Here is a 15,481-nt window from a genome sequence, read left to right on the forward strand (position 1 = left end):
TTTGTGTTGTCCCCAAGAAATACAGTTTTAAAAATAATTCAGGACATCAGTTTTCTCTACTGCAGTTTGCAGAAGTGAGAGGTTAGAGGAATGGTGATGTGCTGAAAATCTTTCCACTCCCATAGCTGGCTGTGTGATTCTCTGAAAGAAAGAACAAACACAACCAACAAAAAAAACCCTAGACCTTTAATTATAACCTAATCATCTTGATCAGAGCAATAAATATAACAAATGTGAGGCAAGTATGCATGTGAGAGTGCAAGACAGAGAAAGGTTTAGGGCAAGGATCAGTGGAAAATCTTTAGAAATGATGTAAGAGAAAGCAAAGGCAGGGATTGGAGTTTGTAGCCTACAGCAGAGACTATAAAAACTCTGAAAGAAAGCTCAACATTAGGGATAAGTTAGGGGGAAGAACATAGCAGGACCATAAAGGTTGGAATTGCTTGTACCCAGTGCAAGGTAAGATGAGTGAGGACAGAGATGGGTTGGGGATGTTTTGTGTCTTCTGCTCTGTTTAAAGAAGCTTTCTTCCCTTCTATACTTTCTTCCTTTTTTTTTTTTCCAATTTTTTTTGTATTAACAGGCATGCACAAGGTATACACATGCCCATGTCTGATGGGAAAAACACAGCTTCTTTTTCCAGTTTGAGATTAAAATAATATGATATTTATCACTTAATATTTTTGGCACTAAAACTGAACTAATAATATTCAGTGAAAACTTATTTCCTTCAGTTAATCAGCCAATATTTAAACAAGATGTGTCAGTTTACAACAGTGACTAGTTACTTTCATACTTTTGCAGTGCTTTGCAGTAAACTGCTGTCTGTTTATATTGTTATGGATTTTCCTCTGTACATGTTATTATCAAATGCATATTACTTCTTAAAAGAAGCTGAAGAGCTATGACAGAATAGTACCTTTACATTACTAAATACTATATGTGGTAGACAAGTTTGCTGCATGTAATATATTGTAAAACACAAGATAAACCATTTAGGGAAATTATTTTTCTTTAATTTATGCATCTGCAAAAATTTTTTATTATATCCCATATTAGGTAAATGTTGATCCAGATTCTACCACATTCCTGCAATAATAGAATAACCCTGCAAAAACATTCCTAATCTAACAGAGTAATTATCATTATCCAGTAATCTGGTTACTTCATCTTTGTACCACTGTAAATGAGGGCAGACTCTGGCTGACTCAGTGATAGTCATTGTAATTTCTCCATTCTGAGTTCAGAACTATTTCACTGTTTCTTTTTGCCTCCCAGACTGGAGCCATACAGGTAAATACATGTGAATAACCTTTGGTTTAGATGTCCAGAGGCTACAGTAAAGTTCAGAATCCACCAATTTTTGAAGCACAAGCACACAGTGCCTTTAGCTTTCGTTACTTGGCTTTTCAGTTTGGAGTGACTGTCCTCTCATGGGGAGTGCAAAGCTGAAAGCTGAGGAGATGCGGGAACATTTTGTGCCCCTGCCCACTGATTCACTCAGGAAGCCTGGGGCAAATTATTACATTTATCTGTCTCTTCTCACCTGTATTCAAAATGGAGCTTAACCTACTGTTCTTGTAAAATACTTTGAATATCATGAGGAATAACAGGCAAAGAAAAAAACCAACCCTGAAACAAGCAAATCTATGGTGTAAATGATGGGAAAACTGCAAAATATATCTGTCTGGACCAGGTGTTCTTCAGTGTTTACAAATACCTGCCACACTGATTTCGGCAGATTAGGGCTTCGTTTTAACTCTTTGAATGAATGACAAGCGTACCTCTCCAGGCTTCTTACATGGCAAACTAAAAACTTGAACCATACAACAGGTCTAAGAACTCTCTTGACTGACCCTGAAAAAGATTGCAAGTGATTGCAGCTTTCCTTTTCAACCCAGAGGAACAGATTACTCTCTAATTTCCATTTGCAATGCATCTTCACCAAGCAATTGACTTTTCTTCTTCACTTAGTATCCTTGATCAGGACATTTAAAAGTGTTTTTCCAGTAAATCAGCATCGGTGTTTGATTCTCTTGTTAAGAAATTCCAATGCTATTCTTGTGTCTTAAGAGTTATCTTGAAGGATATTTTTACTGGACTTTGAATGGCCTGTGTTTTTGTATTGACAACATATTCTGATAATATACTCTTCATACCAGGTATGAAGAACTTCCACTTATCACTCTAGTGCTGTTAGGAAAGGAGATGATTTTTCTGAATGTAGAAAAACACAGTATATTTCTTGATTTTTTTTTTTTTTTTAACCGACAGAGAGGTTTCTTATTTTTACTTCAAATGCTGAAGATGGCACTCTAACAATGAAGTTTTTAGTTCTCATGCTAAAGATGAAGGAAGAAAGCTAAATGTAAAGTTGTTAGAAATGTTAAGAAAAGTTGGCATGTTCTGTCAGTACATATATAAATAGTGTAGGGTTGAGAGTTTGTTGGTAATAAAGAATAGTCTAATAATGTTTTGTTTTCCACTGTGCATAGCAAGAATACTGTAGCTCACTCAATTATCTCACTTAGGAAAAGTGGAAATAGGTTCTTCTCAGTAAGAGATATTTTCTTACCCTTCATAGCATCCTTCTTATTTAATAGTCCCTAGGCTTCTAGATAGGGTTTATGACTTCTGTTTATGTCTCCTGCTTCACAGTCTCCTACTTTTTTGGTATTGAAGTGAGTTTGAGGTTTTAAATTTCTAAAATCTGTTGCTAAAAATGGATTTATTACACAGTGTAGTCAGTTTTGCAAGATGTCCAACTTGTCTCCTCCCTGCCCATTCTAAGGAAAAGTGTCCTCATTTGTTCCACATGGACATTAGGTTTCATGTTCTATTCAAATGAAGAGATGAGGACCATGACTGACTGGTCTTCCACAAGTGTTTGTCCACCTGTCTCAGTTTTTTTCTGATTCGTGCTTGTGTCTGTCAAGAAAATGTACCTCAGCAGGGCTGTATTCATTGGTACAGTTTCCATACTCTGCATGGGAACTAGAGTGCCACATTTTCAGCCTTTCATCACATGAGCCGTGTGATTCCTGTGCTGCTCCCACAGGCGTTGTGCCTTCCATGGGCAGGGATGATGCAGAGTCTAGTCAAGGCCTCCAGGGACTAAGCCATACTGAATCTGTTTTATCTGAGTACAGATGGTAGGAACAGTTGTATACTTGAGCATCCTCTGACCACGTGTGCATCTATCAAAAGTGCAGCTATCAATAGCTGAGTCAGCATTTATAATGGATACTTTGGTAAAATACAGGCAAAGATGACATGGTGATATGAAAACATGTTAGGACTAAACACTGGAAATCATATTGTTACAGTAAATGCAATTATTGAAATGAAGTCTGTGAAAAGCAAAGACTAATCTGAAGTGCCTTCTTGGAAAACCTTTAAGGAATTTCATATTCAGAAAGTGGAGCTTCCTTGGCCTTGAAATACTGTCAGATAAAACGTTTCATTTGGGACACAGAAATACCTAGACATTTTCTCAAAATCACTAGTCTTAATCTTATTGCATAAGTTCATGACTTTTAAGTTCTCTCTGGTTACATTAAATGAAACCTACCTGCATCTATTTATCTACATAATCAGGAAACTGAAAATAGAGAGAAATTTACATTGTAGAAGTTGTCAGTGTTTGTACCATATATCTAATAAAATATATGGCATTGTTTAAAAATCTACACCTACTCCAGGAAACACGTTATTAATAACATGAAGTGCCTGACACTGACTGCTTACATTTCATTTTGCCACAAAGTCCCATGCTTCAATGTCTTGCTTCAGTACCTTTTTAGAAAGTGGTATGTAAGTGCTCCATATCTCTCATGTGGGATGAGAGCAAAACCACCACTCCAACCTATTTTTGGACTCTGCTTTTTTTTCTGAAGGTAGGATTTGTTTTTATTTTTCTTCCTTTTCTTTGATATTTGCATGACTAGAAAATTACACTTGAGGTCCCTTAGGAGTTTCAGAAATCACTAGAACTGCTGGTATGGGCATATTTTTGGCTTTGTGGTAATGAATATGCTCAGAGGATCCTTCCTACAACTTTTCAAAGTGGGGCAAATTTGTTTCAGCAGTAGCAGACTTGTTCTCAGAGCTTCATACAAGCTATTTATAAGTTGTTCTTTTGGTAATATACTCATCCATCGTAATTTTTTTGGCCAAGGTAGATTCCTATCAGGTGTCCAATCCAAGGCTAGCGAGGCCAATGTTAGGACTCAATGGTACATTTGATTAAGATAGGTAGCAGCAGTTAATTTTCTATTTTGTGGCATTGGAGCAGCAACAAAATACATCAGTAACTGTCTTGCAGGCACAGATGTGATTTCCCCCAGCTGGCTGGAATGTGCATGGTATGAGAGATCCTCATGGCTAACAGGTGATGGAGGCTCACCAATACCATCCCAGTGCTCATATAGCAGAAGGACTGGAGTCTTAATGGGCACCGCCCAGAGCTTCTCAGTGCCTATGGGACAGTCGTGCTTTGGCTCTGCATCAGGTCAGCTTGGGAGCATGCAGCACAAAACCCCAAGGGCTTCTGGGCTCAGCCACAATGTGCTCATTGCAAGAACAAGGTCCTCATTTGCAGGTGAGCTCGGGCATGTCCCATGTTGGTGTTACAACAACAAGCAGAGCATAGTCATCAATATATAGTGGCAGCCGGAGTGAAAGATTATAGTGCAAGGCATGATGTCTTGCCTCAGTTCTCATGCTAACAGTCCAGCAAGAAAAATAAAGCTCTTGTGATTTATACTTGCGGAGTAATCTCCACAGTAATGTGAAATATGATAGTCCAAATGGGTAAGAACAATGACAGCCGTTACCATTTTTGACAGGCAATGGGTTTAGAGCTTGGTGATGAATTGCATGCTGTCTGGGGTTTGTTCAGCCCACTTATCTTCAGGATGTCATTTTGGTTTTTGTTTTTTGGTTTTGTTTTCTTTTTTTCATTAAAGGAAAAACATCTTTTAAGTCCTTTGGTTTGATGTTGGAGACTTAACAGTTTCTGTTTGGTAAAGAATTTTGCTTTCTTGTGATCTTTTCTTGGAAAATGGCTCTGCACGGATTCCTAAGAAAAAGGTTTGAATGTTTATCCTGCTTTGATAAGGTAGAATAATGTTCTCTCTTTTATCTTTAATTTTATTTTAATTGGACCTGCAACAAAGATACCTAATTATATGAGGAATTTTAGTTTTGACACACTTCAAACTAAAATATCACTAAAACACATAAATATGTCTGAATTTCAGACTTACAATTACATTTAGTGAAGGGTAAACCATATTTTATGTCAGATAACACCAGACCAGACCCTGAGAGACAAAAGACATGGAATTATACCCTAATCCCTTGACCTATCTCTGTGAAATTGGTGGTGAAGAGTTTTTTGTAAGAAAGCTGGAAATTCAAGGTTTTTCAGAAGGTGGCTGTTTGTCAGAGCTTTGGTTGTTCTCCTCCAGTAACAAATACTGTCAAGCCTCACTGTAGGTCTCTTCTGGAATGGGGCAATGTAAAATGTGGATGGGGTGAAGCAATAAACAGTGCATGGCTTGGCAGGAGGGCTCTGCTTACCCAATTGCAACAGATGAGCTCAAGGAGAAAAAGCAACAACTGCTTTTAACAACTAAGATCCTACAACATGGCTGAAGGTGGAAAGTGAAGTCCCAGACTGGCAGAAGACAGTGGGATTTTAATTACATTTACATAGTTCTCACTGCACCCTTAATTTTGCAAATGCTTTTCTAGAGCTGAACTGCTCCACTAGACCAAACCTGCTTCTTTCTCCCACTTCGGTCACATCATTGCATGAAAATCAGCACAACAGGATCTTGCTGGACTTAAGTTTTGCTCCCATTTAAACCAGTGACATTGCTTCTTAGCTACTCATTTCCATTGGAACTAGAGCCAAGCTTTAGGTCCTTACAATTTCCTCCGCTTCTAATTTCACTGGCATTGAGTTCTGACCAGTTAATCAAATGTCTTTTGTGTTGCAGGTGCCTTAATGTTTATTTTGATTAGTGTACCAGTTGCTATTTTTAGCTCTTTCATCTTTGGATTAATGAATACCAGCAAAGACCTTAAACCATAATAAACATGAGTTTTTAACCTTGCCATTTATTTTTATGTCTCTGAATCCAAATAATCAGGATGTGGTTACCTGTGAAGGTAGTAGACTACTACTTCAAATTTCAATGCACACCCACATACAAAAATATACATTGTAGAGGGTTACACCTTTAAAAACACCCAGACTCTTGTCTGACTTTAATGGCTGTTGCCATCGGGCTGAGAGACAGTGGTACAACCTGGCTTACTGCTTTGTCCTTTGATTCCAGTGAACTTAGTCTGCTTCACCCCTACAAAATAACCAGCAGCTTTCTTCCTCACTGCTGATCCCTCATGGACAATATAAATATATATATATATAAAATGGGGTAACCAAATAACAGGAGCACATGTAAAATGTATTGAAAAAGCCAAGCAAGAAACTGAGTTTCAAGAAACAACACTACAGATGTCATATCTTTACTTTTTTAAAACTGGACTCCAAGAACCTTTGTGGCTTTTCTCCTTTGTAGTATGGGGAAAAAGTACAAAGCCAAAGGTTTTTTACCATGTGTTTTCTGCCTGATCTAATGGGAAATTTTCTACACAGGGGATAAAACAACTATCATACATCACAGAAATGTATTTATACATCCTTCGTATTTCTGCTTTGCCAAGCAGAGAGTCAGCAAAGAATGGCACAATCAGGCTTGAACTACACTCTGGGGCAGGACCTGGAGACAGAGTAATCAGCAGATTAGCAGATACCGTTGGCACTAGAGGCCCCATCTTAGACCATATTAACATCAGCTGAAATATTCCCACCTGGGTGAGTTGGAGGCACATCACGTTTTAAGAGCTAGATCCAAATGAGGGCTTAAACAATATACCCTAAACCCATGGCCAAAGAAACCCCTGCAGCAAGCAGCTTCCTGAGCCTCTCAAAACTTGACCCTTCCTACATTACTTAAAAGCTGTGTAGGTATCTGCAGTTCTGCAGCTGTGGCACATGGTCAGAACACCACCAGTTTGCATGACGGATTCCCATGTAAGCTCTTCCCAGGTGTGGAAGCTGGATAACTTTATCTCAGGATCTCAAGAAGATCCTGGAAGTTGTGGCTACCATTAACTCACATTGAGGACTGGTGAAATGCAGCCTGGCTTTCAAAATGCTGCTGGGGAGATATGTGATTTCTGTAACAGCTTTAGGCACCTATCCAGCATGTGGGGAGGTCAGGGTCAACCTGGGTGGGTGGGTATGAGACAAAGTCTCCCTGCTTACAAGTGAGTGTCTAGTTCATCTGGTTTTAGCACCAGTTTGCATTCATTACTGCTGCCGCTGCAAGGACTGGGCCACTGTGCAGAAAGGAATTTCAAGGTTTGTAGGGCTGTAAAGGAGCAAAGAGGAAGGAGCTGATCCTGCACCCAAAGGTGAAGGGCGTTCAGCTGGTGCTATCTGATCGCTGGGTTTTATGCAGTGACTTTGTGAGATAAAACATATTAACAGCCATGGGAACAGAATCTTCCTTTCTTTTCACTTCTTAAAGACCTTTGGAGCAAAGTTCCTCTGGGCATGCAGCTGTAAAGCCATTAACAGATTGTTCTCCTTTACAGATGCTGCAGTTCCAGCTTGTTGTGGTGCATTTGGCCCTTGTGATTACCCTGCTGCAGTGGCACTCTAGCTCAGTGCTCCTCACAGAGGCAGCTCCAGAGGTAGGTGAATGTTTCTGGTGGTTGTCACGTAACCCTGCTCTTCCTCGGGTTGTTCTTGGCTGCAGGGTGTGGGAGACACCATGGTCTCCAAACAGTGTTGGAAGGTGAATGGTTGGTATTGACTCTGCAAGGGCAAAGCGGGAGCAGGACAACTTCCCCAGTGAAAGGAGTGATGCAAATTGCATGGCTCTGGGAGGACAGAGAGAGTGAAGTCTCAGCCAGATTCACACAACCTCTCCTGAAACACCATGGGATTTCTGTGTGCTAAAACACTGTCCAGTGACTTTGGATAGAGAACTTCCTGAAGAGGGGAAGGAGGTGATGGGGGCAGGGAAGCAAACTCTAACACTGAAAGGAAGGTTTCATTATTCTTCTTAAAGACAAATAATAGCATGAGAAGTCCGCAGCTTTCAGAAGCCATAAGGAGATCCCTGAGAGAAGACCACCTGCACAGAAGTTACAAATTAAAGGAGACAGAAGACCAGGAGAGGGAAGGAGCAAAGTAACTTGCCTAAGCTTGTGAAGGAAAGCAGCGGATGAAATGGGAGAACAGTCTCATGTTTCATCCAGTACAATATGCAGGGGTTGCACTTCTACTGCATTCTCTTTTTTTTTAATGTCATCTTGACAAAAAACAGATTTGGCAGGGAAGGTATTTATGTAATGGTTTCATGCCATAAAAACCCCCAAGGATCTAAAAGTTTAATCAAAGTAGCACTGTTTGGCTGTAGGGTCTTTACATAGGTTTTTAAGATCAGCTTGGAAGTTAGATGCATACTGAGGAATACTGATGGATCCTTCAACCTTGCTTTCTGTCTTCAAATGACCATGCCCTGATTACACAAAATAATATTTGTTATAGAAAATAGGGCTTGGGGGAACCACTCCCCACATCAGTGCTGCAGCAGCTGCTGTTCTGATGCCACAGAGACGTGGTATCATGTCTCTATCAATGATAGATTTTTGTGAAAAGCATATAAGAACAGAACATCTTCAGAGACTTCCCCATCCAGAGACTTGCACTGGACCAGGGTGTGTTTTAGCTGCTGATGGACCTGAATTCGTCTTTGAAAGAGTTTAAAATCTTGGTATCCATGGAATCCTTTGGCAATGCATTCCACTTCATTCATGTGCAGTGTTTAAAAAGTAGCTCCGTATATTTATTTTAAATCCACCATCTGGTGACTTCACTGAGTGGACTGGGGGGGAGCTCTTGAGAAAAAAAATAGTAGTCTTTATTCACCTCTTTGCTGTTCATAAGTTTATAAACCCTCCACTGTACCCCCTGTACCCCACACTTACCTCTGCTTATCTGCAAAGTTGTACTTTGTTCAGTGGTTCACCACTTTATTCAGTGGTTCACCATAGGAAAACTGTTGTCTACTTCTGATGATCATTTTAGCTGTCTCTTTATTTTTTACGATTCTATTGTATCCTTTTTAAGACAAAGCAAGTGGGACTGCACAAAGTACTCAAGAGCAGAGGCTATTTTTTACCTTCTAGTTTCAAGTATTATTGTAGATATTTATCCACACTAACCAGAAGGGAGATTTCAGTCTTTTTTAAAGGCATAATTTTTTTGCAAACCTCTATGAAAGTTTTATAACCCTAAAAGGGAACAGAAAGGATTGCTCAGTGCACTCAAGGCTCAGAGCAAGGAAAGTCAGAGGACAATGGGAGATCCTTTACAAAAGTATTAACAGTGCTACATCATTTGTGCGATCATTGTGGTCATGTGCTCCTCCTTATATAAAGATCACAGTTTTATACACTCCATCACTGGTTATGCCACCCATCAGTAGTGGGAAATGTCATCACCACAACTATGGTGTGGACCGCAGTAGATACAAGCGTATTATATCATCCATGTGATGGCTTCCTTTACGCTTGTACTAAACCCACTGTGTATGAATAAGAAAGATAGTGGTGTGCCTCTAAAGATAGAGGAAAACCTGCTTCAAGGCACATAATAAAATTTTGGTTAGAAATTTTTATCTAATTCCATGAAGATCAAGTGGAGCAAGAAGGCAAACATTTCATCTGAAGAGAGAATGATTTGAGCTTGACACCTGCTTTCATAGATTAGCTGCTGCCCTATATTTTTCTGTTACTTGCAAAGCAAATATTTCACTTTGATTTGTTTCATTTCTCTCTTGATAGACCCCAATATTCTCAGCTTTTCTGGATAGCAAAGTAGAGCTTGGTTTTGAAAAGGTGTTAAGCCTAATGTCATAACTAAGGTTCAAAATTCTGTGTCAAGTCAACATACAGTTCTTTCCTCTTCCCCACATAGGGTTACTGCATAAATTCTTTAAATGTCAGTGCTGAGCAAGTTTATCTTGGGGTATTTTTTGCATAACAATTAATTAATTTGTCAGCTTTGTATGGAAAGTTCTGTATAAGTTTTTATTACTATTCATTAGCATTCATTTAAGAAATGAAAATCAGTTTTCTGAAAAATATCAGGATGGATGTTGGAGTCTGGTAATGGTGATTGCGTTTTTTAAAAGGATTAAATTACTCAGCTCATGCTATAAGGGATACTAATCACTGCTGAGATAGGGCTGGCCTACAAAAACAGGCTTTGTGAAGTAATAAATTTTGATAATTCTTGCAGTAATAATGAAGGAGAGTTCAATTCTATCTATCAAAGAAATATCCCAACCTTTTATGGCAAACTCCTGTGGGCGGAAAATGGCCACGTTTCACAGAAGGAAATTTGTTTTAAAGCTGTGGCCCAGGTTTAGTATCCTAGTGATTACGTATTTATAGGACTGCTGCTGTGACACTGGTTCAAATGGTTTTTCTGGTACTTGAGCAGCAAGCAAACATCCCCCTTTTCTTTTGCAGCCTTTGGAGCCTTCTGCTGCTCTGGGCATGGGAGTACATCCCATTGCCAGTGAAGAGAAATCAGCCACCAACCTGGCAGCCAAACTGTTCCTTCTTGATGAGCTGGTGTCTCTGGAGAATGAGGTGACCGAGACCAAGAAGAAAAGAAGTTTCCCAGGATTTGGCTCCCCGATCGACAGGATTTCTTCAACCTCTGTGGACACTAAAGGCAAACAGAGGTAAATTTGTAAATGCTCCAACCAGTGATAATGTTGGAAGGAGGCTGTTGGTAGGTGTCCTGGATACAGATTGGTTAGCGTTAGCCACCAGCAGGTTTATGGTTGTTGAGAGGTGCCTCTCATCAGGGTACCAGAATCTCCACAGAAACCATTAGTTACATGGTGTGTAATCCTTCAGCTGTGATGAATAATATATGCACTAGTTCATTTATCCCCACAGTGCCATCCAGCTAACAAAGAACATTCCAGCATATGCATTTTTTAGCACGTTTCTTTCCACTGATGTGAACTAACATTCCGTTTAAAACTGCCTTTTTGATCATGAGATTATTTCAAGCAAAAATATGCCTGAGGTTCAAAAGCAGAGGGGCAGGTCTAGATGTTCCTGAGGCTGGGGTGAAGAGAAGGTATGGTGTGCATGTCTTGAATAGCAAGATGAAGAACACATCATGAAAATGGGAAGTTAATAGAATGGGCTTCAAGACCTCAATCAATTTATAAGTCAGGGTTTAATCAATACAGCAGTACAGCAATACCTTCACAGCACAGGTTTGAAGATAAGCATGTTTGTAACAGGGCGAATCAATGACGCTTGGTATGGCTGGGGAGAGCCAGCGAGTTTGGGGCAACGCTCAAGGGGCTGTTTGCTATATCTGAAAGAACTTAACTGTCTTGTTCTCTTCTGGTAACTGTCTTCTTTTGGATGGAATCCCCAATGCCACAAAGTATTTAATGACATGCTTAAAACTTAATCTGGAAGTGGAAAGTATGTACAAGAGCCAGTCAACATTTCAAGTATTTTTTTCAAACAGAGTTTTGCAATATTTTCTTGTTGTTTTTCCATTTATGCACCCAGTCTGTACTAGGACTTTTTGACTGCAGCCAGAAGTGATAAAATACGAAATTCTTAAAACCTTGAGTAGGACTATTCTGTTCTGTATATCTCTTCAAGAGATCAGAATCAGTTCATTCTTTGTTTGCTTTTTAGCACGTTTTTCTTTTCCAGGGGAAGAAATACAAGGTAATTTTTGAAGCTGCAGTGCCTTTTTTGCAAAAGTACATGGTATTCCCAATTTGTCTCATGGTTTTCGGGTGGAAATCTCGTTTCATTCTATGTGCAGTACAAGGAAAAAAACTCACAGAAAAAGGGAAATTGTGGTGAAAATTGTCCCAAGTTTTCTAACAGCTTGTCTCTGAATAATGAGCTCATGCAAATGAGTGACACACTGCACAAAATTCCTCTTTTCCCAGCATCAACAGCACAGTTTGCAGTTTTGCGTTGAGATTATCACTTTGGGGGAGCTAATTAGCTTTTGAGTTTGGGATTGATTCATTTATTAGAACCATCTGAGCTGCCTTGATCACTACATTGATAGCCAGATACTAGCATCAGCATGGACCACAGATCAGATGAGTGCTTAAGGCTGTACCTTTAGGTGGAAAGAGGCAGAGGCTGCTGCGCTTGGAGGAGTAAAACACAGGAGTGAGCACCCCATCACTGTTGTGCACACAGTAGATAACAGCCCATTCCTGTACCAGCTGAGACTGTTACCTTTAGAGACCGGATAATGACTTTTGAAGTGTGAAAGCTGTTAAATAGACTCAGCCCCCTGAATTAATACAGTGTGTGTAGTGCCTGGCAACACAGCAGAAACTTTTGGAAAAGAGCAGATCAAATATAAGTCCACTTAACAGATTGTTGTGGCACCCACCAGTTACAGGAGGGCCCAGATCCTAATCTTGCCTATCAACATCAATTCATAAAGCTTTGAAAGCATGGGAAAAGCATGCAAGAAGACATGAGTCTTCAGAAAATCTAGAAAGATCTACAGACAGATGGAGAGAAAGAGACTCCAGGAATCTTAGAAAAGGCTGTTTTAAATAGAAAACATTGCTTTGTTCCCAGTAAGTGCTGAAATGGGCACAGTCTGGTTTGGAAGATGGAAATGGCGTGGGAGGCTGGGGAGGGAGTGGTGGCTGGCCAGTTGTGGCTCCGGGTGGCCACAAGAGGGGAAGCTCCGCTGCCTGCCTGCCCTGCCTGCCCTGCCTTTCCCCTTGGCATGAGGTTACAATTTTCTTCTCTGTTCAACTACAGAGATGATGGTGTTACAATTAATGATGCAGAACATCCCCCTGCCCATAATCCAATTTGGGAAATTAATTCCCCTTTTTATCAAGTCAGGCTCAGTATGAGTCCAGCAGCCCAAGTCTCCCACTTGCCCCCGAACAGTGTGTGCCTACACTGGGGGGGAAAAGAGGGGATCTGCTGCCCTTGAGGCAACAAACCGAAGATCTGCCCTTTGATTTGCTTCCCTTTGCTTTCCCTATGGCTTCGTGCAACAGTGCTGGATACACAGGTGTTTGAGGAAGGGACAGTGAGGGCCGTACAAACGGCTCCCCTTCATTTGCGATGTTCTGTAGCCACTCCTGCGTGACCGATGTGGTGCTCCCGACATACGTGGTACACTGTCAATTCCTGTTTCTTCACCTCATCTGAAAAGTAGCTAGAAAAGAGGCAGCATGAAATGAGCTGCTGGTGCTGGAATGATGCCTCTGTGCTTCAGCCCATGCCCAACTGGTGTGAGGAAAGGAGACTGCTCAGAGGAGGCCATGGACTAGGCAGATAGTCCTGGGTGGGGTGTGCAGAGCCCCCAAAGCCACAGGCTGAGTGAGCATGGGAGTGTTAGCCACTGAAGTTGGACTCACGTACACCACAGCATGGTCTCCTGGTAGGTACTTTGCATTTGCAAACTTAAAGAACAAAATTTCTTATTTATTTTCTTTGACAAGGATTGATAGAGAAAATAGGTCATTTTCCAGCGTTCCTCTTGGACCTGCGTTTTGCTGGCAAGTATTTCCAAGAGCAAAAAGTTGAGGTTATTCTCAGCTGCAGAAAATCTCACTGTTTTCACAATTAATTGAAATAAAACTTCTGCTAGTGGAAAAAATGCTCAAAAATGCTGAATTAGGATGGGAAAACTTCTTTTTAATATTAAAAAAATCACAATAAAATATTTCTGCATAGAACTTCTTTCACATTTTCCTCATGCCCTCACTCATCAAATCATCAGGAAATGTACCATATGGAGGAAAAAAAACCCGAAAACCAAAAAATCCCATTTTCAGTCTCATCAAAGGGTTGGTACTATACAATTTTGAGAACAGTGCATTGCAGGTGACCCTACAGGAAAATCCTGCTAGGGCTCTTCTGCCTTGTCCCCTCTGTTACTGTGCAACACTTCCTACCTCCTTGCTTACCTTAGCCCCTGTTGGCCCTGGAGATTTCAAAGAGCCAGGCTGACGGGTCACCTGAAGTATATGACACTATGCATGAAACAATTCCTCTTTATACATATGGTGTGTCTCCTTTCTTTTATGAATAGCAGTTAACGTGAGAATTATTTGTTTGCTGCCAAATAAACACAGGGATAGTGGATCAGCGTCAGCCGGTCTGTAAAACAGGTGCAACTCTTGCCTATCCTTTTGTAAGACAAGTGAAGCATCTTATTTTTAAACACTCTCATCTTTGGCTGCTCCTGCGCAGCTGTTCTGCCTCAACAATAAAGTCATTAGCTGGATGAATGGAGAAATCACAGATGCAGTAACATTTTGATTATTCCTATGGTGTCTTTCCCCAGTTCTTTACCTCCTTCTTTGCTTTTTTCCCCTTGTGCAGGAAAGTGGTTGAGCTGCCTAAGAGACGGTTTGGAGTTCCTCTCGACCGGATTGGAGTGAGCCGTCCTGGCAACACCAAGGGTTAGCAGTTCCTGCAAGTAAGCCAAAGTACTCTGGGTGTGGGCAGGCTCGGAGAACCCCCCCTGTTCTCAGTTACATGGAGGTACTCAACTCATGCCAGTAGGCTTGGAAAGGGTGGCTTGGGGAATGATGGCTTCTTGTAACATGGATTGTGACTGTCCTAAATTAGAACTTAGTACTCCTCTACAAGAAAACAAGTATTTCTAATATTTCAAGTCTCCTGTAAATCACCTTACAGTGTGTTTGTCCAAACCTTGCATTTCTGACATGGGAAAATGTAATGTTTACTGCTTTTCTGCCTACAGGTGCTTCTGTTCTAAATGATTGATGCTGTATTGGAAACATTACAGAAATACAGAAGATGCATCACAGCATGTCTTGTCATTGACTAATGATTCAACACTCAAGGAACTGACCTCCTGCAAAATCTGTTTCACATTGCATTTTACAAATGTTGCATTTACAAATAATAACAAATTCAATTCATCAGGTCAGAATGCTCTCACAGTTGTGCACGGTGCCACTGATAGGAGGGAACAGAAAATGTGTATATAGTTTAATTGCATGGCATTTATTTCTTAAACTTGCAGAAGTTCATTATCCTAAAAAGGACTGTTAGATTTTCTGGATTGAAAATAAAACTTCCAGAGATGTCAACAGCAGTCCATGAAAAGCAGACAGTTTGCTTTGCACATTTCTTTCAAGAGGGTGTTTGTAGGGTAGATGAAGGGAGGATTTAAGAGTTATGGGACAAACCTAGAATTTATTTGAACTGCTGTTTGGGAGAAGATGTCTACTGACTTCACTAGGAGTTAGTCTGAAGAAGAACTACTTAGTATTTGTCCTGATGTTTTCAGTAGTGTTTCTCTTATCTCTGCACCATATTT

At 40.4% G+C, this 15,481-nt stretch overlaps 1 protein-coding gene across 1 annotated transcript; it reads left to right on the plus strand.

Moving 5' to 3' along the window:
* The first annotated feature begins 410 nt into the window (after positions 1 to 410).
* Positions 411 to 14,922, plus strand: OSTN (osteocrin). The gene is made up of 5 exons (XM_068407076.1): positions 411 to 459; positions 7,672 to 7,770; positions 10,621 to 10,838; positions 14,515 to 14,594; positions 14,900 to 14,922. Exons 2-5 carry the CDS (start codon positions 7,672 to 7,674, stop codon positions 14,920 to 14,922), a joined length of 420 nt encoding a protein of 139 aa, XP_068263177.1. The 5' UTR covers positions 411 to 459.
* The last annotated feature ends 559 nt before the right edge of the window (positions 14,923 to 15,481 follow it).

Source organism: Nyctibius grandis, chromosome 8 (assembly GCF_013368605.1).
Source record: "Nyctibius grandis isolate bNycGra1 chromosome 8, bNycGra1.pri, whole genome shotgun sequence".
In the NCBI taxonomy this organism is placed as follows: domain Eukaryota; kingdom Metazoa; phylum Chordata; class Aves; order Nyctibiiformes; family Nyctibiidae; genus Nyctibius; species Nyctibius grandis.

Coding starts and splice junctions, on each gene's coding strand:
- OSTN (XM_068407076.1), top strand. CDS start 7,672: ATGCTGCAGTTCCAGCTTGTTGTGGTGCATTTGGCCCTTGTGATTACC. Junction 7,771..10,620: donor TCACAGAGGCAGCTCCAGAG/GTAGGTGAATGT, acceptor TTTCTTTTGCAG/CCTTTGGAGCCTTCTGCTGC. Junction 10,839..14,514: donor GACACTAAAGGCAAACAGAG/GTAAATTTGTAA, acceptor CCCCTTGTGCAG/GAAAGTGGTTGAGCTGCCTA.